The 23800-nt window shown below is 39.0% G+C and overlaps 1 protein-coding gene across 1 annotated transcript in view; it reads right to left on the bottom strand.

Annotated features, from left to right (window-relative positions):
* Positions 1-23800, bottom strand: part of cacna1ea (calcium channel, voltage-dependent, R type, alpha 1E subunit a) — a 64650-nt gene that overhangs the window by 24377 nt on the left and 16473 nt on the right. Inside the window, exons 3-7 of the mRNA XM_072438207.1 lie at positions 13399-13675; positions 9297-9392; positions 9087-9226; positions 1059-1162; positions 827-985 (exon numbers count right to left, since the gene is read on the bottom strand). Coding sequence (XP_072294308.1) covers positions 827-985; positions 1059-1162; positions 9087-9226; positions 9297-9392; positions 13399-13675 — 776 coding nt within the window. The remainder of the gene's footprint in view (positions 1-826; positions 986-1058; positions 1163-9086; positions 9227-9296; positions 9393-13398; positions 13676-23800) is intronic.

Here is a 23800-nt window from a genome sequence, read left to right as displayed (position 1 = left end):
AGAACATGTTTACACTTTAGACTTTCACGAACTCCTCTTAGGGCATTAGACATATTAACCTGAAATTTGGTGAGACTCATCTTCAGGGGTGGACCATCAAAAGTTATCCACATTTTTATTCTAAGAGTCACGGTGTCTGTGCGGCAAAGCCGCACATTTTGCCAAGAATTCAAAATAAAATAGCTTTTTGATGGTAAAACAAAAGGGGAGAAGATGTGACAGCGTCACAGATTCAGCAGTAGGCGTAATAAAAGGACAATTGGGGCGCGTTAGCGCCCCCTCCTCTTGCGGCGTGGCGGCGGCGTGGCGAGGGCCGATCATTGCCGCTTGCGGCTATATTTTATTTTATTATTATTATTTTATTATCATCTTATTTTTATCTTTATCTTTTTATGTTATTTATCTATTTTATTTTATTTTCTTCTCCCTCCATTCCCTATAAGATATGAGAGGAGTTTCGTTAATAAGAGTTTTTTGTTTTGTTTAGAGTTCTTCTATTAAAATTGGTATTGAAATTGATATTTTGTACAACAGAATGACATTTGCAATACAAAATAGTTCTTCTTTAAAGTATGCGCAAACTGATAAAGATGATTTACTATTTATTATGTAATTTAGTTTGGTATTGACACTAGTTCCAATGAGTTTTAGTGTTTTATTTAGGATCTGGGAATTTGTTATTTTTGGCGTCTTCAGGGAATGTAGCTTTTATGCATTAGCAGTAGGCCTACCATTTATACAAACATAAGAAACACTTTTGGTTTCCGGTCTTTTTTTGCAGAAATTGTATAATCTCAGGCAATTATTACTAAGAGCGTGCTTGTACCTAGTATTCCTGGGTCTGGTGTGCAAGTGGAATGTAGTTTTCCGCTGTAAAACTCCAGTCCGATGATGGCAAACATTAAAATGGCAAAGAACAGCAACAGTCCAATCTGCAGCAGCGGAATCATGGCCTTCATTATAGACTTCAGGACGATCTGTAAACCTGCAAGAAAACCACACAGTATATTAATAAATAGCTTGAACCTTCTCCAAATAAGTATGATTAACATATTTACTTGGGATTCCTGAGACCAGCTTGAGAGGTCGAAGGACACGCACAGCCCTCAAAGTCCGAAGATCTACTGAAATGTTCATGTATGCTCCTGTGGCAGCAAGGATCCTACAAAAAGACAATAGAATTAGATGGAATAACAAACAATTGAATACGTCTTCCTGCACTTCTGGGGGCAAATGTTTTGTTATTTTGGGTTCTCATCGGGAAGAGAAGGATGTCTTTGGGGGTTTTGGCTGTGTGGGAGGACGGCAGTGACAAGTGCTATTTAGGAGGCAGCACAGAGTCTCCATCACCAGCAGCAGCAGCTCTCCCTTAGGCCGAGCTGAGGAACTAACTCCAGCGACCAGTTGTGCTCAAAGCTCACAAGTTATTTGGTCAAAATAAAAATACAAAAAATAATAATAATCGTGTCACTACACTATTAAAATAATTGTTGAAAAATGTATTAATCATAAATCTTTATCAGGATTTTCAACTGTAAAACACATGTCGTAAGATGTTTTATCACAAAGATGGGCAGTATGAAAAATGGCAGATTTGTGATTTTCTTTTCATCAATAAAACAATGTAACTCTTTAGTCGGAATACTTTTCCTTGGTCAAAAATCTCGATGTACAATAGAAATAATTGCTTGACTTAAAAAAATAATCAACGACTAGTTCACAAATAAAATAATATTTAGTCACAGTTACTGAAGAAAAACATCCATTGTAACATAAAGCAACAGTCACATTAGGAATCAAACGAGAAATATTAGTTATAGCCAAACAAAATTCAAAATTGACTTTACTGTGCTTTTAACCATGTCGTAACAGTGTTCCCTCATCGTTAGTTTACTCAGAGTTGTATTTGATTCATTGAAGCATGTTTGAATAATCCTCTATTGTGCTGAATTTGAGGCTTGAGCGCTGGTAAAATCCACATTCCTGTACTTATAGTGATTATTGACAATTTAACACTCCAAGTCATACACATGGCGTTTGCAAAGGTATCATAGCCATTGTTGAAAATAAAAATACGTGAATGAAAATCGACTGCTTGCTATGGGGTTTTAGATCAGTGTTGTGGTTTATACTGAACAAAACGTCAAATTATTATGTAGTTTATTATAGCAGAATTCTTCATATATGAAAAAAGCCTAATCACAAATGCTCAAGCAAAAAACACCCTCGTATAGAGAATGAGTGAAATGGTTCGTGTCATAGTTAATTTGTATAAATATATAGTGCTGCACGAGACATGCTTATTATATATAATTAACAGAGGAAGTGGCAGAAAAAGACAGAAATAGCTTCCTGTTTAATCCCTCACAGATTTACTTTACATCTGTAACTATTCTGTCAAGCCAATTTCCATTTCCCACTTTCACCGTTCCAAAGGATTCTTATCATTGTCACATCCTTTTTTTGTCCCTGAATGCTGTCTCTGCCTCCTGCACTAAATCACCCTCTGCTTTCTTCATCCCTCCATCTCTCCTCAGACCATTAGTTTGTCCGGCTGCTCCTCAGTTGTTATGGCGACTAGAAAATGGTGTCTTTATTAGATGCGTGACCGTTGGGTGTCAGGGGTCTGCTTTTCACGTATCATAGATTCAAATTGTAGTGGAAATTATTGTGGTCAGTGTGATTCATCATGAGTTCCTGAGGCTTGTGATTGCACAGCTTTCAAACACCTTTAATTTTATGTACTTTTAAATTATCTGACTATTCCCTGCAAATGCTTAAGAACACATCCTAAAGTCCCTTAAAGGTGCACTAAGTACATTTTCTGGTTTGCCATCTGCTTGTCCTGATGGAGAATATATTGCTTTGCCTGGAATGTTCCACAGTATGGCATTACAGTTATCTATCATACATTTATACAATTAGAGGTGTTTTTTATTGCTTGAAAATACCTTAAAAACATACAATCTCACGGTGAACGGTAACCCTAATCCGCTTGTCTCCATGGAAATATATGTTTAAGTCGAAGCTGGGATCTAACCTGCAACAATTGGGTTTGTGAGGGAACCATTCAGATGATGGACCCTTTTTATCGAGGTGTCAGCTCAGAAACACCAAATGACCTTCCTGACTTGACTTAAATAGACGTCCTGAGGTTCTGCTATCGTGACCCCAGGCCTGCTGCGGCTGTGAAATCTCTACAAACAAAAACAAAAGCCATTTACCTTCCTTTCTTTTGTCTACATCCACTATCGCAGCCTGGATATTGGCTTTGGCGAGGAAGAGCCTGGCAAGATTATGTGGCAGATGCTATTCAAAGCAAGGGAAGCTAAACACATGGCCAATTTGGCAGGCGCATCGTATAAAGGCACCATTATTACAGGGATTATTCATGCTTGCTTTATTCAGATCCTCCCATTGAACTGGATTTCACAACCGAACAATTGTAATGGACCGCTTAAATGTGTGAGCTCCTGTCCAGCGGCACCACAGTCGAGTGAGTCCAAGCCCCTGGTCACATCTGTCAGCCTCTATAATAGTGAGACATTGACAGGGCCCACACAGCAGTGTCAGTTCCAGTGTGACAAATGTGTGATGACAATCGTTACAGAACCATACGCTTGTGTTGTGACATATTCTGCGTGCCTCTGTCAAATATGTGATAATATGATATGAACACACGCACCTGGCCACTGTACTGACCCCAACATTGAGAGCTTAGTTTAGATCCGAGGCCACTGGGACAATACCAAGAGGATAACTTATAATGATCAAATTAAAACATATAGGTTAAGTACTTTTGTCTTAGTAAATAATGCCACAATAGCTTTTTTTACAGAAGTGACCTTGATAAAGTCTTGATAGTATTTCTGTCATGGTCACCGTCTGTCTGGTGATGTATAGTTTGTCTTGTTTTACTCACGGTGTTTCTGTCTCTGCCCCTCTTCGTTTCCCCCCTCCCTTCTTCTTCTCCTCTCTGGTTACCGCCCCTTTGTGTCCCAGCTCATCACAGGCTTCCACACCTGTGAGTGGGTTCACTGCTCTATCTGCTTGTCAATCACTGGGTGTGGTGTATATTAGGGTTTGGTTCCCTCTGTTCTGGGCGAGATTGTCTGCGTTACCTGGTCGGCCCCAGCAATCAAGCCCTTATCGAGCGTTTGAGATTTTGAGACTTTGATTCTTGTTTTTGGACCCTGACTCTGTATTTTGCTTACTCCTCGTGATTCCTGTTTGCTGTCATCGACCCTGGACCGTCTTGAGATTACCCTTTCGCCAATCCCCTGATAACGCTGTCTTGCCTGTGTACCAAACCTGGAACGGACCTGCCCTCCGACACCGCGGTTGCTGGCGCTGCCCACCGCTGAAACCTTTTGTTTGTCGTACTCTTAACCAAGAGATTTTGTATTTTTCTGTTCCATTATCATTAAATACTGTTTATTCATTGCCTGTTTCCAGCCCTGTATATTGGCTCCATTCTGCCGTTCGTGACAATTTCGTGACTTGCAGCATAACTTTCAGTAGATTGCGTCATCTGGCATTTTTAAAATCTCAAACACACTTCAGTTCTGGAGGTGACCGAATATTGATTTTTGTTTAGTTAAAAAAAAAAAAAAAAAAAAAAAAAAAGCTTTAAAAAGGCCACACAAGTTACTTCAGTGAAATATTCAAATGCCTATTTTTCACCTGACTAAAATGTGCCCCAGTTCAGCACAAACAACTGGACAACTTTGTGGACGCTGTACTTTTTTTTTCTTTTATTTCCCCCATGTCAATAATTATGTCTTTTTATAGATCACAAACTGAATATGGAAAATGACGTTTGATGCTTTATCATCAAACGAGGTATAATTCACCTCAGGCCTTTTGAAAAAAGTTGAAAAATTCTCCACATATTAGATTTGCTTGGTTTCACAGTATTATTTACATACATGCAACTGTCTGAGGCGACTGAACTTCACATCCTCAAAACAGAGCAGAGGCAGTGGACCTGAAATCACACACTGTATAAGTATAATACATATGATATTGGGCGGATCTAATAGTGATCCAATCCACTGCAGAAGTTGACAGAGAGGCTTAACCCGAACGTCTGCAGGACCAGAGCGCAGACGCCTGGCCTGGGGGGGTTATCTGTTGTCACGGCAACAGCTCGGAGGGACAGCGCCCTCCTGCCATGTCTGAACTCATCAATTGATCTGAAGACAGATGGAAACTATAAGTGGACACGACAGTTTAGTCCGTGTTACAAGAGTAGCATTTCTTCAATATTAGATAAAGGACATCACTCAAAACATCTATTTCTTCGTTTCATCCTTATTTAATTTGTGTACAACTGTAGATTTGTAATTTGTCTGGCAAAGAATAAACTGCCTCTGGGTAGATGTAACTAACACAAAGGCACTTGGTCTCTCAAAGACTTTGGAAGTTGGACCTTAACTATCAGGGCACAGAATGCAGCTTTTGCTTTCGTTTTAGTTTGAAGACAAACCTGTATTGAAAAGGAAAATCAAATAATATTTACACGACAGCTGTCAAAATTATAAATGTGTATGTTGTTCAAATAATACTATTATAATCTAAACGCCTGTCACCAAACAAATTTACATCACTGACACAGAGAAGATTGACCATAAAAAAAATGTTATGTTGAAAACGTGAACAGCGATAAATAAATAAATAGCAGAATGAAACACCGGGTTTGTACCTGTAATGAGTCATACAACAGCTCAAATCTTTTCGTAGCACAAAAAAATAACAAAACGTCCCTCACGAGTCCAAAGAAAGATGATGTCACTTATTGAACAATAAGTCGACTACGTGATAACTCATAGTTCATTATTGAATCTGGATTTACAGCATTATTATAAAGCCACAAACATGACACTTGAGCTGACATGTTACTGTGAGTTATCTCGATTGAAGCGGTCAGAAAATGCACCTTCTTATTGCATGTGCTCTGTCTGAGCTTTCGTTCATGGGCCGCAATTCTCATTAGGTTTTTTGCTCCCACTAAATCAATAGCCACTCTACACTTTTTCAAGATCAATTCCACTCATACCACCTGCTGCTGGAGCTGTTTGGCATCCCAATAACGCATTTAGCACGAATTTCCCTCAAGTAATCAAGCTGAGAATGAAAGGTTTGAGGACTTCTTTTTCTACCGACAGACTCCATTTCTCCCTGCCCTTTTCGGATGCATCCCCCTTCTGAGTGTCGGACACATAATGGTGAAACAAACGGCTGGTGGGAGTCGCCTGCTGCCAACTGTTGCCAGTCTAATGAAGGGCTTGCCAGTAAAATGGTGCCAATTACTGTGTACAAATACACTTCAAGGCATCTTCCTCATTTCCCCTTTATCCTGGCGAGCGCTCCGTCTCCAAAGCATTATATCATGTTGACTCTAGCAGATTGCTGTGTATCAGACGAAGAGGTGAAGACACACTTCCTCTGTTTCACTCGCAGTATGTTTTGCCAATGTGTGAACAGGGATGAGGGGAAAAACAGTCTGGTGTCTGTTGCTCTCATGTGCAGGAGAGCTCAAAAACAAACACAACGTTCAAAAGCCATCATAACTACCAGAAGCATTTAAACACCAAAATGAGAAACTGAGATTTAGGAAAACCCTCATACTTTGCAAAGTTTGGTGGCTTATGCTAACTTTCAAAATGGATGGGAGCTAATGTATTGACAAGTACGAGCAATTTAGAATGCAAGTGTGCTGTTAACAATTGAACAAAAATTAATTAGAAGTAAGTGATGGACTCTCCACTCAGAAAAGTTACATAGTGCACTTTTCATTTTGTACATAAAATCAATTCTAAATGTATTTACGAGCGTTTATTGAGACTAGCTTTATTTCTTGGCCGGACAAGAGAAACGCTGTTCTACTTTTCACTGACAGTCCCCAAAGTGAAAACTAAAGATAGGGATGGAAGTTGTCTGCCCCATATTTCTGTACAACACCGCTTGTAACTGGAAAACTTTTTAATCCCCTACTCATTGGATTCAAGAGAGGACCGTATAAATCAGAATATTATATCACTTATATGGGGCAAAACTACTCAAAACTATTGCATTTATTACATATTTAACTTTCTTTTTTGAAGTGGATGTCAGGGATTTGTGCTTGTTGCCGCTAACACTCTCTGTGACCCCAGTGGTCTCTTAATTACTAAGTGAAAGACAGAGCTGGTTACTCATCTAATTTGATCAGGCCATCTCATCATTCTCACTCAGGCGATAATAGGGTTACAGTCGTCACATCACGTCTTTTAGGTGAGGCTTTGAGAGGGAGAGTGAATCAAACGACGACAATGGGCCAACTATTGCATGTAAATCATATGATCATTTTGAAATCAGACATAATTATGTGCAGGTTAACAAAATGAAGGTTTTCCCCAGCTGCCAAAGCAAGTTTAAAATGTAAACTGTAAGGTGCATAAAATCTACTAGAAATGAAAATGTGGCTCAGGCGGGAGGCTAAACGTCTTGATCTTTAAAACATGACGTGACTAGCTTTGAAACCTTTGAGACTAACCCAACTTTCACTTTTCACAAAAAAGTAGAATCTCAGATATGATACAAAAACAGAACAGAATGTGCTCTAAACTGGAATTATGATAGGAACTAACTCCAAACAAGGTTCATTCAATTTGAACTAATCCAAGCCTAAACCAGAACTAAACATTGTCTGATTTGTACCTACATGAAGCAAACTTGAGAAGGACTAAAAATAGAGTAAACGTGGCAATAAATTGAACTAACTTGATCTAAATCAAGTGCAAAAGACTTTAACACCAGAGGAAACCTAGTGCTTCAAGACGTATCACTATCACAATATGAATAGTCGCAATTACAGTAGCAAATCTGAAAGTAAATCTAACTAACATTGTAGTTTAGACCTTAACAAACACATGGGATTCTTGTATAGGTTTCAGTTCATATTCTAATCTCAAATGTAAATGTGTTTATTTGTTTGTGAACTCTTTTATTAAAAAGTGAATCACAAATATAATTACAAATAGGATTTTTTTCATAAACAGTTCAGCCCTACACAAGGCTTAGCCTTCAGGCAGAATGATCAACAGCCTGTCACACTAACTGCATTGACTTCATTATAGACATTTAACCGGATCCTTTCTTTCATCACTGCTGTCTGTGTTTGGTTGTTCTGGTCTCAATCATTGTCAATACATTGTCCTTTTCCCATTGCTCCTCTTCCCCGCGCTCTTTACTCTCCCGCTGGGTCAAGGAGCTCGCTCATCAATTATAGACGAGCTAGGATCATGTCGAATTCTCTAAGAATCCATTCCTGAAAACCACTATGTTGTGAATTGATCCATATTTAGCTGTATGAACGTATGCGAAATGAAGGGAAGTGTAAAAATGTTGTGTTTCATAAAGACTGCCCTTTGATTTGGTAAATAATGCTCCTCTTGCTCAGCGCTCTAATCTACAACTGCTGAAAAATACACATTTACGTCATGTCTCTCTCCACTAACATATGGACCACAGTGGCGTGCAATCACTTCAGAGACTATACCAAGATTTAATACAGCCAATATATGCGTTCACATTCAAGGATTTGATGAGGTCATAATTTCAGCAGGGGCATTTATAACTCTACTGGAGATTTATTGGTTTTAAACGACATTTCCCAAACGTATGATCCACAAACTTTGAACCTCATCATGGGGTCCACAAACTTTCCATATTAATCTTTTGGCTTGAAGTCACTGCAACTGACGGATGTAAAATGGCTCCACTTTCTGCGGCTATTGTGGAAATAAATGGTTTCACTTTTGTTTATTTACAATCACAGAGGAGGCATTGACCTTTGTGCCCGGTTTTGTTTCATGAGGACAGGTCCAGTAATTATAGAGATTGAACAATAAACAAGGACGACAATTCTGCAATCTGACACCATAGAATACTGCGTGGTCGAGAGGCAGAAGCGGTAGTTATTTGCTTTACTAAAACCCCAAAGCACTTTAAACCAATACTCTCTTATTATGTATTTCTATAGACAGCTTCGTCCACTTTTGCCAAACAAATCCGCAGCCAAATGTCAGTTCAGCCAGACTCACCCACTGAAGACCACGATGAAGTCCATGACGTTCCAGCCGTTCCTGAGGTAAGAGCCTTTATGGAAAACAAAGCCCAAAGCAATTATCTTTATTCCAGCCTCGAAGCAAAACATCCCAATGAAGTATGGCTCTGTCTTCTCCTGTTGAAGTAAAAAAAAGTTATTGAAAGATTGTTATCATGATGCCAGTTTGTAATAAAGCATGTCTCACCAGTCTTTTGGACATAGGTGTTTTGTCTTCTCCAGGCAAGTGCTGCTCCAAAGCCAAGACAATGCAGTTTGCAATGATGGTGGCAAGGATCATATACTCAAACGGAGTGGGATCGTAGGTTAAGGAAGGTAAGATAATGTGATGAAAAGGAGGTTTATTAGCAAATACTTAAACGACAACAAGGCCAGAGTAAAGAAAACACAGTGTCTAAAATATACAGTGGTGCCTATCAACACTACTAATATCATTTTGAGAATAGCAGACACTATACAAGTATATTGAATAAGAACCAACACCCAGGTTTTTTCCTGCTCGGCCACTGCAGACTCGTACCAAGCTAAATTTATGCAGGTGCACAACATAATAGGATGGAGAGTGGATGAAAGTAAATTCAGTAAACATGGTCACACGAAATACTAGCTGCACAGAGCTGTATTATTTGTTATTTGGAAGTGAGTTATATAAAGATTTTTTCAAGGTTCCTTTTTGTGTGCTTGAGAGCAGAAGCAGGCACATCTGAATCTGAAGAGGAACAGTGATGAAGACAGTAAATTGGGGGAATGAGATAGAGGTTTTGAAACAGTGAAAGTGAATTTGGGGCAAATGGGTAAAATACATCAGTCTCTAAGACACGAATGCAAAAAAAAAGGAAGAAGAGAGGAACAAATATAACTCCCACAAGAAGCTTCAACATAACTGTGAGACATACTGACAACAGCAGCTGATAACACATTAACAACATGGTCTTTCATAACCTACAGAGCTACAACATATTGTCCGTATTCCAGTCATTAAATTAACATAAATAGAATGCATTTTTCTAAGTGATGTTTCTAATTGATTTGTCAAAAGATCTAGCAATTTCTACTGGCTTTGGACGTCTTCTTTTTTTCTAGTTTTGAATAGTTGATGCAGCAATAATAACTTTATGTCTCTACTGAATTTTAACAATACTTTTATGACCCAAGTGTTTAAGAGAATGGCATGTTATACTGCTGCCTTAGCCAATCCCCACATTCTCTATTACCCTTAGGCACACAGCAAATAACTAGACAAGATGAAGACAGAGCAGTTTGAAAACAGAGGCTAAAATGAAGATGGAGAGGGAGACAAGAAGAGAAGTATCCACGGCAACGGGTTTCTCTCCGAAGGTTGGTTCTTAAAGATGGTTACCAGCGGCTCTAGAACCTCCGCAGTGACATACATAGGGTCTATGTCAGTGAGGTATACGAGGCTAATTTTAACTAGAGATTAGTGATGTGGCAGCTCTGCAGAGGTGGTGTTGTGAAAGCCTCCAGGCACAGACAGCCTGACAACTCCATGGACATCCTGCTCTGAGACCGGCAAATATATCTCTGCTCAAACTTTGCAATAGTTTTAACCTGAACCCAAAAGGGGAAAGAACTAGTCCCACAGTCAAATATGATCGTGAAGTTCAAGAAAACTATAACATCTCTAATCTGCAAGAGTCTAGTCTTTGTGAAACAGACAATAGACAAAGGCACAACAACAAAAAGTAGTTTGAATCAACAAGTGATTGTCTTAACATATTTGTCAGCATGTGTATAACAGTCAGCTGGCACATGACGCGTGTGGATCCGTTTTGAAAAAGGACCATCTCGTGAGCAGTCGTGTGAGTCACACTAATGCTGGCACTCTCCCTCTGTGCCTCAAACAAAAATGTAAAAATAGAAAGTGTGAAGCTCTGTGAATCTGTGATTATGCTCAACCCAGACTGGAGAATTTTGGGGTTAAAATAAACTATTGTTAAGTCAGCCTACTTGCGAACAAATCAAGTGTTATATAAAATAACAGTGACACTTTTGTCTATATTGGTTCAGGTAGATTTTTCTTCACACAACTATTTTTAACTTTCTTTTTTCTGTCAAGCTATCTTTTTGAACACAGAGGACACGGTGTCCAGTATATCACTTTATTTATTATTTTTTACTAATGATGTTACAAGAGTGTCAGGTAGTCATTTAGACCAGATTGCAGAGTGCCAGTTGCCCTGAACAAAACAAAACCTGAAACATAGTGAGTGAGTCATCCAAGACAACACATTATATGACACATATCTGTTGGGTTGTAGACATGCTCTGTGCATCGATTAGTCGACTAACAGGGGACTAACTATCCCTATGATTTGACCCTATTTGACCCAAAGTACTCAAACAAGACAAGAAAAGTAAGCTGTAAAAAAGTTGTAGATTTGCATGTAAAAAGGCAGAATAAATTCACAATTCCCTTTATTATCTCCATCTAACTCTATCAATGCATTCTCCTTTCGGTGATTCTTCCTTTAAAATACCAAAAATATAATTAGTATATAATTAGTCGACTAATAAAAATTCTTGTTGATTAAAACATCAACTGATTAATCTACTAAAAGACTAAACGCTAACAGCCCTTTCTAATTAAATCAATACTATTATTCAGTCAGTTCACCTTCACATTGTGAGACCATTAGACTGTAAGGCCAATCATTGGAATGCATATGCTTTAATTGTTATGTCCTGATTAAAACATTCTATTCACATTCATTAACAGCTTACCACCGCTTACTAAACACCTCTAAAAATAGCTATATATTTTTTCCCCTGAGCTAGGATGAAAAAACAGATTAAATCCAACTATCAATTATTTAGTGGTGTACTATCTCAATAGGAAATGTCCCGCTGTGGGAGTTCCCAGTAGGGATCAGAGAGGAGGAGCAGCTGCCAGTCCTCACCAGGCACACTTCAGTTTGAGTTCATTAAACAATCTCCTCCCTGCCAGGACGCTTTCAACCTGCTCTGACCACCGCCAGAAAAGCCACTGCAGCAAGAGCTAAATCAATTATCAGTATCTAAATGTAAGCAGTATTTTAACTTGTTTTACTACCATCACCACAATGCACTAAAACAACACTACACAAGTTACTTATAATGAGTTCAAACTGCCTATTAGTAGCCTATTTTCCAGTAAATTTATCTGTCACTTTAGCACTTAGAGAAAAGCTTCTGTTACAGTGGGGTGACAAAAGAAAATGGTGCCTTTAGGAGATTGGATGTGATTTGGAAATTTGAGCAACACAAAGCACAGATGAGGCTTTGTGCATTTAAAATAACTGTGTGTCATCAATGCATAAATGAATTGGCCAACTACAAATGTCCATAGTATTTATTATTAGTAATTACTCACCCATCTCTTTCCTCTTTAATACTATAAGAGTAGACACTAGGATGACCAGAAGAACAATGACCAGTAGCAATAACATACAACATGGCAGTCAGACATCATCACATACAAGCTCTGTAAATGTCTGTTAATCACCTGCATTGAGCTCATTAGAATAATGAGACGCTGTCTGCACAGGGCAACATTAACCTGCAGGTCATTCAATTTTAAGGCTTTCTTTAGCCACCAGCATTAATAATTAATAATATGGAAATGTACGATTCGTGACTTGGGAAAGTATATTTTATATATGCGATATTATGTGATAAATTGACTCATTAACTGCTGTTTTAATAGATACAAAGCCAGAGACAGCAACAATAGGCAAGTTTAACAATGCCAACAGCAAGGGCTCTTTGTGGCAGCTGCAGCACTGACAGGAAGTAATCAAACAGAACAATCGTACCAGTAAAGGGGCCCCACCTGGCCTCCTCTACACCTCCTGAGGTGCAAAGCCATTGACACACACATTAACATACATAGCAGGCAGGAACAATTGGCAGGTTGATTAAAAAAATCTATTTGATCAGTAACTCTACACTGTAATTAAGGTTTTAAAACCAGCATGTATGTGTAGCAAAAGCAAATGTTAACAGAAAAGTTAAATTCTAGCATTTGTTATAACTATATTTCAAGATTGAGTCTTGAATTAAATCAATTATAGAAAATGACTGAATACAATATTTCTTAACTAATGCGTGTTTCTTTGTTTTAGCCTTGTTCAGCCTTGATAGCCTTGTTGTAGCACTTGTTGCGCTGCACTGCAGACACTGTCCATGGTGCTGAATTATAAGAAACCGCCATTAGGGCATCACTTTTAACTTCCCTTGGCCAGATCATTTTATGCTACGTGATTGTGTAAACACACCTGACTTCTTTACACCAAAAGATATGGCCACTCAATGATTTTCTTAGCGTACTTCCTGACCATGTTGTCCTCGCCAAAGATGAAGAGAGACCGGTTGATGGTGAAACAGTTCTCCCTGACCGGAATAGGGTTGTAAAGGGCCATGGTGCGAGCTCGCTGCGCTTTGGTCTGTTTGAAGGCTGGGGAGATGCCACCAGTGGACACAGCCGCTCCATCGCGGTTCCGGTTGCGCTCGGATCCTCCATCTCCTGAGCTCAATAAGGCCGGAATATCGTCTCCAAAACGAGCCATTCTGCGACACAAAACACACGGAGAAAAGCACACTGTGTAAGAGGAGTCCAAAAAGAGCTCCAAAAGCAGGGCGCGGTGCTGAGCGCGATGTGACAGGCGCACTTTTAGTCCATCTTGTACGTTGGGCCAGTAATTAAGGGTGATTTCCCAAAATGTGGCGTCTTACCGCGTGTTCACCATGATCTTTGCCAAGTATTTTAGGGCTATCAAACTATGCAATCAACATTCTAGCGCACCTTGCGTAAAATTCCATCCAAAAAGTTGTTTACCTAAACAGCGTTTAACGACATCTCCTTTGAAATGAAATACAAAAGAAAGAAAACAATGCAACTTTGTGCCGCTCCAAAGCAACTACAGTGGCGTGAAGCAGCAACAGGTCGCGTCTTTATCCATCCTCAGTCCCGGGAGCGAACAGAGCCGCGTCCATCGCTTCTAACGGAAACTAAAGTCCGCGGTCACATCCCCGTTGTCTCCTCCTCGCTCCACTTTACCTACAGCCAAACACGAGAAAAACAAAACTTTGCCGATCTAGGCCTATTAGGAAAATATGTTCCCAGAAGAGCCGCTCCGTGAATGAAATGGAAAATAATAACGCGTCCTGCAGCTGATTGCGAAGTACAGTGCGTTCAGCGGGAGCGCGGATGAGACTGCATCAACACACCTCCCCTAACATTTAGCCAATCCCCCACTGGATCCCCCCGATCAGGACCACAACCACAGCCCCGCTCAAGGACTGCGACACATTTAGACCACACTTGTCTACTTGAGGGATTTCTTTTGCTCAGAAATGTCACTGTGTCCGACAAGCGCCTATAATTGTTCTTTGTTTCTGCGCCCCTTACTCACTTTTCAATATGTATGTCTTTATTTGATCCTGATATCACCTGTGAACACCTGTGGAAGTCCCTCTATCAGGAGACATTGAGGAAGACAGCGATGAGTGCCCGGGTTTAATTACACAGTTCAGAGCCTGCCATTGTGAGGCAGAGGCATGGTAGTGAGGGGGCGTCCTGATGCTGTGTGCTGCCTGGAAGAGGGCACATATTCCCCATGGTTAAGACACTCAACAATAGAGGCAGAGGAAGCAGCTCATCTGGATAAGGAGACGTCACACACACACAGATCCTTTATTGCATCAATGGTATTCTAGGCTTGGGTCCTGGAGAGTAATGCAATGCAATTTATTGTGAATTATATTATCAATGTTTCAGATGTAACTTAGAGTGCAGGTTGTATTACACATTTCACTAAACATATTCGACATGTTTATTCAACATTTTACTATAATGGGTGCATATTTCTCTGCAATTTTGGAGACGTTTATGATTGTATTTCCTGGTTGAACATGAGCAGTGGATTTGACATCGGAACTTACCTTGCATTCATACTGTAGACAAAATCTGGGGCCAAAATCCATATAAATTACACAATAGTTATGATTTGACAAATAATAATAGCTGACAAAACAATGTTATTAAATTATTTTTTCAAATGTGTAAAAAGTGTTTTGATTGACTCAGCATTACTTCCTCTAATTTTGGATGAATTGATTTTTTGGTTGTTGTTTTTTGTTTCACAAAATGAGACTTGACAGTTGTGAAACAGTGATAAATATTTACCACAGGTTCAATCCCAACAAACAGAACAATAATTAGAAAAACATGAGAACCTGTCTGCACTTTTACTGCGGGTCACTTTTGCACACAACTCGCATTAAAATTGGAACTAAACTGGGACTGAAACTCTGACTAAAGGCGCTTTCACACTTGTCATTATTTGGTCCTTCATTGAGCCCATTTTCGTCCTGATGAGGACTTGGTTTTGTGCTGTTCTAGTCCTTGTTTAGTCCTGATATAGTCCAGGTTTAGTTTTGTGTTTTGTTCTCCTGGTTTCGTCTCAGTTCTGACCCATCCTAAACCAGAAGTATAAGACCAGGACTAGAACAGGAACAAACCAAGTCTATACGGCAGGACAAAACTGGTCTCAAACTAGAACCAAAGCAGGACAACCAAAAGAAGCTGTGATCATCCAAGTGCATCTCCCTCATTAACACTCCTGCACAGCAAATGTTTTAAAATAGACTCACAAGAGACAGAAGAACATCATCTGATTGTCTCGGGGGAGCTTTGTGTTGGAATGAAAATCACATTGGTTGGTATTTTCTCTTTATTCATGCGGGAAACGTGTGTGCATCCCTCGCTGGGTCTGTTTTGTGATGGGAGGACGGTGCAGTGGGTTTGGCGAGGCGACGGGTGATCTGTGGTAATTAAGGGTTAGTGACAGCAATGACTGGGAAGGAATGACCATGGAACAAGATCACTGGAAGAAAAACAAAGAAAGTAGCAAAAGTCTCTGTTTATATCATCTTGTGTTAAGTCCTTTGCTTCCAATTTCAATGAGATCAGCTATAGTTTGGATGGTACGCAATCTTTCTATGGTTCCTAATGCATAACAAAACCTGATAAGCTGTGATGATCTTTGCACTGAAGTCTAACTGATATCAAGACCCAATTAGTGCAGTTCTCTCACATTTCTTTTCCCTGGTGAATTTAAAATACAGATCTAGTTTAATGTGTTTATTTTGCAGTCATTTGATTAAATCTTGGTAGGAACTGTTCTATAATTAATGACTTAATTTTTTTTTTTCTTCAAGAGCAAATATTTTTCTCCACCTGCCCATATTTACAGCAGTGGAGGGCTTGGTATTTATTTGTATTAGTACCATGCACGTTAATCATTATTATTTCAGCAACAGTATCCACATAAATAGGCCGAAGTTAGTACAATTCTATCTTTTAAATTTCCAAAAATATTTTAAATACCTGGATTTTGTTACAATCCAATATACTGTAAGTGTCGTATTGTAGCCATGCAATGTTTCATAGTTTTACACCAATATGGATGGCACGCTTTTGGATGATATAGGTTGAAAACACGTTTGACTTGGATTGAATAATGGACGACATATGGGGTGACACTGATGGAAACAAGCACAATAATGTTGAAGGCAATTATTTACAAAGTGCAACAAGCTGAAGTAGTTAAAGATGGAATTTGTGTTTGTGAGTAAAGCATGTCAACACATTTTCATCATTGCAGGTGAGGCATGTTGACAGCTGTGGGAGGGGCTTCAAAACCGTTTGTGGAATCAAACAAGGCTTTTTATGCATGTATTTTGAATATTAACATGTCTACTGCTTTGTTGTTTGGTTATACGTGGTTAGGCAATTGAATTCATGCCTTTTTGTCTCTCACTTGGATAATTATGTTTGGATGGTGGAAAAACAGAGAGAACCCACAATGACAAGCTGAGGACATGCAGACTCCAAAGTTATCCAATTCATATTTCTACATAATTTATCTAATTCAAGGACCAAATAACAGACAAGTTTTGAACGTGAACGGAAACCAACTTTACCACCATCTGTCGACATTAATTCAACCTAATCATTTGAAGTGATAACTTCACAGAGCTGTTTCTCCAACAAATGTCTGTCTCCTGTTACCACTAAGTTTGTCTCCATAGCAACAGGACATCTGTGACAGCATTGTGATCTAGTATTTTATAAAACTTTTAATTTTATTGCCTTCATACATGCAGCACTTACTTAATTCACATCAGATCATTGAGGCCAAAATAAAATATATTTTGAGGTTTGCACTTTAACAACTCGACTCAAAATGTCACAAGGCTACGCTGTATAATCTTACTTTTGTAGTCAGTATTTTTATTCAGTATAAGTCACAATTATTGTTACTACACATTGTCCTTTTACAGATGTCCGTGGAATTTCCATACAGTAAATCGTCTAAAATTGTGTATTATAAACATTAAAAACCTGTTTGTAACCCCTAAATTGTTAACTAAAGAATACACTACTGCCTCTACTTTCCACGCCTAAAGGTAATGTTATGGTAAATAATGTAGAAGACATTTCAAATTATCCTAAAATGCATGCAGTGCTGGGTCAGTGCATGGGCCAAAGTCCAGATTTCAGCGTGACACAGAAACACAAGTGGATAGACAGTCGTTGGAGCCAGACCAATTGATGTGGCGAGATGAAGGGGCCTATATTTAGCATTATTGAGATGGTAATGTTTCAGACATGAGAGAGCACTGCGTGCATGTCTGTTTGTTAATGACAGTGCCCGACAAAAGCTGCAATTTCAATGTGTGGCCTTTACTTCGTCTGTGCTCGAGGACCAAAACAGACAGAATTAAATGTGGGTTGAATCAATAGTGATTCCTAGACCATAACAAACTGTAAGAATATCATAACTGTTGATTTGTTAGCCTTGAGGAAAATTATGAAACATGTTGCGCTTTTGGCACGATTTCCCTGCCTCTCTCTCCAGTCCAGCCCAGCCCAGACCCGCCTTGCACTGTTGTCTATCTAACACTTGTTTCTTAGCAACTGAACTGATATGCCCCTTATTCTCACCCCCATGAATCTGCTGCTGGGCTTTTATGGAATAACGTGTTTAAAACTCTGGGGTTTGAAGAGTCATGGCTGCAGCTGTCAGCTCGTGTACACCTATACATTCAATAAACCTCTTTTTAACTAGTGTAGTGATTAACATTGATGGGTTTGGAGGAAAACAGTTTGGCAGCCTTGAGTAAAAATGAAAATAAAGAAAAATCGAAAAACATGTTTTCTTGTTGATTTATCCAAATGGAAAATTGCGAGTGCCACAATAATTAAGCTGCTTTCCTTTTGTAGGAGAGCTTTTACTGAATACACAGTGCTTGTCGGTAATATAGTGGTTTAAGGTTTTGCGTGGTTGCTTCCACAGTGGTGTTGTAGGTTTGATTCCCGACCTTGAATTTGCCAAATGTCTCTACCCTCTCTCTTCATTTCATGTCACAGCCGTGACACAGTGCGTGAATGCCCAAGTGAAAGACTTCAGTTCAGAGTGAGATAGAACAATTGTTCATGCCATGATGTCACACATGCACACTAGAGTTTACATATTTGGATAAACATGAATCTGGATTAACGGCATAATTAAATGTAGAATGCACATTTGAGATTCACAAACCCACTTACAGAATAATGTTTCACACAAACTTACTAAATATTAAAATGCTGATTAAGTCCTTGTTATTTAAAAAAAAACATTTTATTATGATTATTAATAATGATAATAATCATAATCATAGTCATAATGCAGCAACACGTTTTAATGGTAGCAACAGGAAGCAACTGGTGGATTTATAGTGTAATAGTCACGCAGGTATTTCCATCTAGTGGCCAATAAAGAAACTGCATCATTCTTATATACATGGCAACATGTGTTCAAAGTGATGAAAAATCTGTCGCCTATAAACAAGCTGAAAAGCATTCGTATTTGATCATGTATAATTAAGACTTTGTATTTTGTTGTTTCATTTATTGTTAATAAAAGTTCAAAAGGAAGCAACAACAACCCTGCTCTATATTTCTTCAATGGCTCCACGTAAACCTGCATGAGCTGTATGATCAGCAAAACATACATTTTGACCCTATCGTGGTTCAGATCATGTTAGAACAGTGCCTTTTGATTAAGTGCACCAGCTTAACCAGAACAAATTAGAAATAATAAAGCACTAAATCCTACATGAGAAAATCCATCAAAGTGTACACAAAACTATGAATAAGGAAAACCCAACTCAACAGCACTGTCGCTTACCCTCTAAATTAAACCATCCATCAGTTTGTAAATACCGTATATAGATCGAAATGAGAGTGAATGAAAGAGCGTTGGCCGTCAAACTGGCAGTGGCACGGATCAATATTGTCAACATTATGGTCATAATTCAGAGAGTGAGGCAGATGGTGGGCGCTGGATGCTGTAAGGGCCCCTGGACCCAGACCTTACTTGTAATGCATTGAAAAAATAAAAGTGAAAAATCCTTCTCATAAACAGTGTGAAAAAATGTATCACTTTTATTTTATTGCTTCTTTGTGGAAAATGTGTTTCTGCTGTTATGAAAGTGCAGCATGTTCTATGGTCATTATTAAATGGCATGTCTTTTGAAAAATGTTGGCTTTGCTCTAAATTTGGTTCTATATCCAAATTAGATCATTCAGTTAATTGTGATTACTCAGCTCACAGTATAATCATAAACAAGTAATAAGAATAATCCGTCTATACTCTCGGTAGGAGGATATTGCAGAGTTAGTAGCTGCATGCCCTGTTTGTGCTCACATGCAGCTGCAGGACTACTCCTATCCCCATCTGCCCTGAAGCGTCTATTGTCCCATGTCTCTTTGGATCTTGTTACTGGGTTCCTCCCATCTGAAGGTCCCACCACTATACTTACCATAATCGATGGCTTATCTAAGATGGCACATTTTGTTCCTCTGTCCAAGCTTCCCTCAACCAAAGAGACAACAGAGCTTCTTTTGTCCCATGTTTTTTGTCTTTGTGGTCTTCCACAGGACATTTTCAGTGAGGGTGGGCCTAAGTTCATATCCAGATTCTGGAAAGAGTTCTGCAGACTTGGGAACTTCAGCTAGTCTGTCTTCGGGCTTTCATCCTCAGTCCAATGGTCAGACTGAGCAGTACAACCAAAAAATAAAAACTGGTCTAAGGTGCTTGGTGTCCCAAAATCCAGCTCAGTGGAGATTGGATATCAATTGAACATGCTCATAATGCTCTAACTGTGTCTTACACTGGTCTGTCCCGTAGGCTTTATTGGACAGGACAGATGAGAATTAAATTGGGAAGAGAGATAACTGGGGACATGCAGTAAATAGTCGGAGGCGGGAATCAAACTCTTGACAATGTGGCCTCTTATGTTTTCAGACATTGAAGGTGAAGTTTTTAGCCGCATCTTCCCAGGTTGGTCAAAAGATCTGGTTTTCCATGAAGAACCTTCCCCTCAAAGTGGAGTTGTAAGTTGGCCCCAAGATTTGTTGGCCCCTTTCCAATTTCCAAAGTGATTGATCGTGTGGCTAGTTTTATTTTGAAGTACTCACCTGTTGTTGTTGTTGTTGTTGTTGTTATTTAATTCAAGTTTCTCGCCTTTTTATCCCAGCCTAATGTATTGTCACACCTGTGTCCCATTATGTCCTCTCACATGGTATTTCAATCCCTCCTTCCCCTTTGTTGTCTGCCAGAATTTTTTAATGAAACGCTCTCCAGCGTTTCATTGATTTATTGTGTTTTTGTATGTGCCTGCAATTGCCAAGAAAAGGCTTTTTGACATCAATCTGTTTCTGTGTTCTCTCTGTAATTGAGTCACGGTTAGTGCCTTGTTACAGCTAGTCCTCCTCTGCCTGCCCAGTTTTGGCACCAAGCACATTTTTGAGCAGTAGGTTTGAGGCTTTTCCACTTTGTCCCATTTAAACTGATGCAACTATGGTATATAAACATGCTGCTGAGGGCTAAATCATTCTCATTTGGAGGATTAAAAGTTTAGACTGGATCTAATTACAATGCTGGTTGATGATAAATAACACAAGAATTATTAATTAGTTTTTGTTTGGAAACATTGTGAGGGACTAATTTGTTTAATGCATAGCTTGCACAAGCTAAAGTCAGCATTATTTATTTAATATAATATGACAATATTATATAAGAAAAAGGTGGGAAACACCTCCAAAGGTGGTGGAGAACGACCAAGCCAAGGTCCTCTGGAACTTCCAGATACAGACAGACAGAATGGTAATGGCAAACCAACCAGACATAGTGCTGGTTGACAAGGTGCAGAGGAAAGTCGTGGTGGTGGACATTGCGGTGCCATGGGATGGTAACATCTGGAAAAAGAAACATGAGAAACTAGAGAAATACCAAGGAGCTGGAGAAGGCCTGGAGCGTGAAGGTATCAGTGGTGCCCGTAGTGATCGGAGCACTTGGGGCAGTGACCCCCAAACTGGAGGAATGGCTGGAGCAGATCCCAGGAAAAACATCAGACATCTTGGTCCAGAAAAGTGCAGTGCAGGAACAGCAAAGATACTGCACAGAACCCTCAAGCTCCCAGGGGCCTCTGGTAGAGGACCCGAGCTTGAAGGGGGATAAGAAGGGACCACCCGCGGAGGGTGAGAAAGTGTTATTATATATATATAGATATATCTATATATCTATATATCTATATATATATATATATATATATATATCTATATCTATATATATATATATATATATATATATATATATATATATATATATATATATATATATATATATATATAGTAGTATAGGTCACTGATCACAATAATTTTGAATTCACTTGTTCACTATCAATTAAATTGACTTTATTTTTGTAACACCCAAAATCACAACAGCAGTTGCCTCGAAGTGAGTGAAAAGAAGATTAAATAATGCTCATAAGAAATTAGCAAATGGATAGTGTCCCATCATCCCCTGTTCTTAGACCCTCCTTCTTGGCAAGGAAAAACTACAAAACCCTTTGGGAGAAAATAGAAACCTTTTTTGAACCTTGTGAACCACAATGAAGGAGAGATTCTACTCCCGCGTACAGGGGGAACGTGTTTCAATTTGTCAGATAGACTGTGGAGCCAGAACCACTCAGAGAGGGTGGCTCATCTAGCAAGAAAGTTCATCCAGGCAGATGAAGAGCCGTTCATCTAGAGTAGTTAATGAACATCCGAATCTACAGTTCCGCATCAGCAGTGCCGAAACAGAAACAAAAACATGAGAACAGCAATGAACAGCCACAGGTGAAGTTACTTTATAACAAAGTGAGGAGCTCTGGTTTACATTAACAAACTGGTACCTATCCAATAAATAGGATTTAAACAAGCTGAGCGCTGTCCCTCCGACACCTAAATCACATTTTAATCTCTGCAGAAGAATGTTGTGGTCAATGGCAGTCTCAGTGCTGCGGTGAGCTCAAAACTTCAAATAACTTATTGTCCTGTGGGTGGCGATAAGGCTGTTTCACTACAACTCTTTCAAGTATCTTGGAGACAAAAGGAATATTTGAAATAGGTCTATAGTTTACCAACAGGTCAGGATAAAGATTAGGCTAGATTTTGAAATTATAACCTAAATAAATGATCTCAGGCTCTCTGCTATACATTGTACAGTTTATAGTGTTGATGATGACTCGCTTACCCAGCACCTTCGGGCTATTTATCAAGGACCCTATTCCCCTTTCAAATCAGTCACAAAGCTGCACCATTCCACCCCTCTCCTTCTGCTTCAGAAGCCAGACAGGAATTATTATCATACTTATAGTCAGCATGCATGGCTTTCTATTGTTTAAGAAGTATAAAATGTAATATTAGAAAAAGAAAGCAATTTTTGTAGTTATGGGCTCCCCGCCAAGACCAATTTGGCATGAAAGCCTTCAAGTCTGAAAGAAATCCTGTTCCACAACAAAGATATAATTTGTTCCAATAAGCTAACAGCATTGAACTCACAATTACCTTTGATTTAAATCTAAAGTTTGAATAACTATCTGGCAGTGTATTTAAGGTCTGTGCCTGATTTAACCTTTTGGTGTTTTTGGACTTCAATTTACAAGCACTTGATAGAATAGTGCTCTCTATGCTCTTTTAGGATGTAATGTTATGTTTTAATTGTTTGCGTAGGACTATATGGCAAAATTATATCCTAGTCAAAGGTGCACTATTTAACTATTCTGGTGGAAGGTCATCATCTGCTTGTCTCCATGGAGATGTGAATTACTGTAATAGCCAAGCTGTTATCAGAATGTTATCAGAATGCAAGATGTTATCAGAATGCTGCTTTTACCTTTTATTTTTGGTTTGGTGAAATGCTTTATTTTTAGATGCATACAACGCACAGCTGTCACAGTTTATCACAACATCCTGCTTTTACAATAAACTCTTTGAAGGAAAACAAAATGTACTTTGGACCTGAATATAAGGTCTCTGATGCAAATTAAGGCAAGAGGAGCCCTATATTTGTGACATCCTTTAATTGCTCCAAAGATAAAAACTATGTTTGAAAGACCACGAGCCGCCAATAATTCACATATTACAGCTAACAAGACCTTCTGTAGAGCCAACATGATCAAAAACACACATTTTATAGGCAGGGTCTGTTTTTAGAAATATTTTCATGATAACATCCAGGGTATATCGATGGGTGATATTGACAAAAACAAATATCTCTCTTTTTTCACTTTATACCCGTAATTTGAAGATTACAG

The sequence above is a fragment of the Eucyclogobius newberryi genome, unplaced genomic scaffold, assembly GCF_026437365.1.
Source record: "Eucyclogobius newberryi isolate DKJ021-1_F unplaced genomic scaffold, fEucNew1.0.hap1 SCAF_9, whole genome shotgun sequence".
Lineage (NCBI taxonomy): Eukaryota > Metazoa > Chordata > Actinopteri > Gobiiformes > Gobiidae > Eucyclogobius > Eucyclogobius newberryi.
The sequence above is the reverse complement of the archived record's forward strand: the minus strand, read 5'-3'. Positions and strand labels throughout refer to the sequence as shown.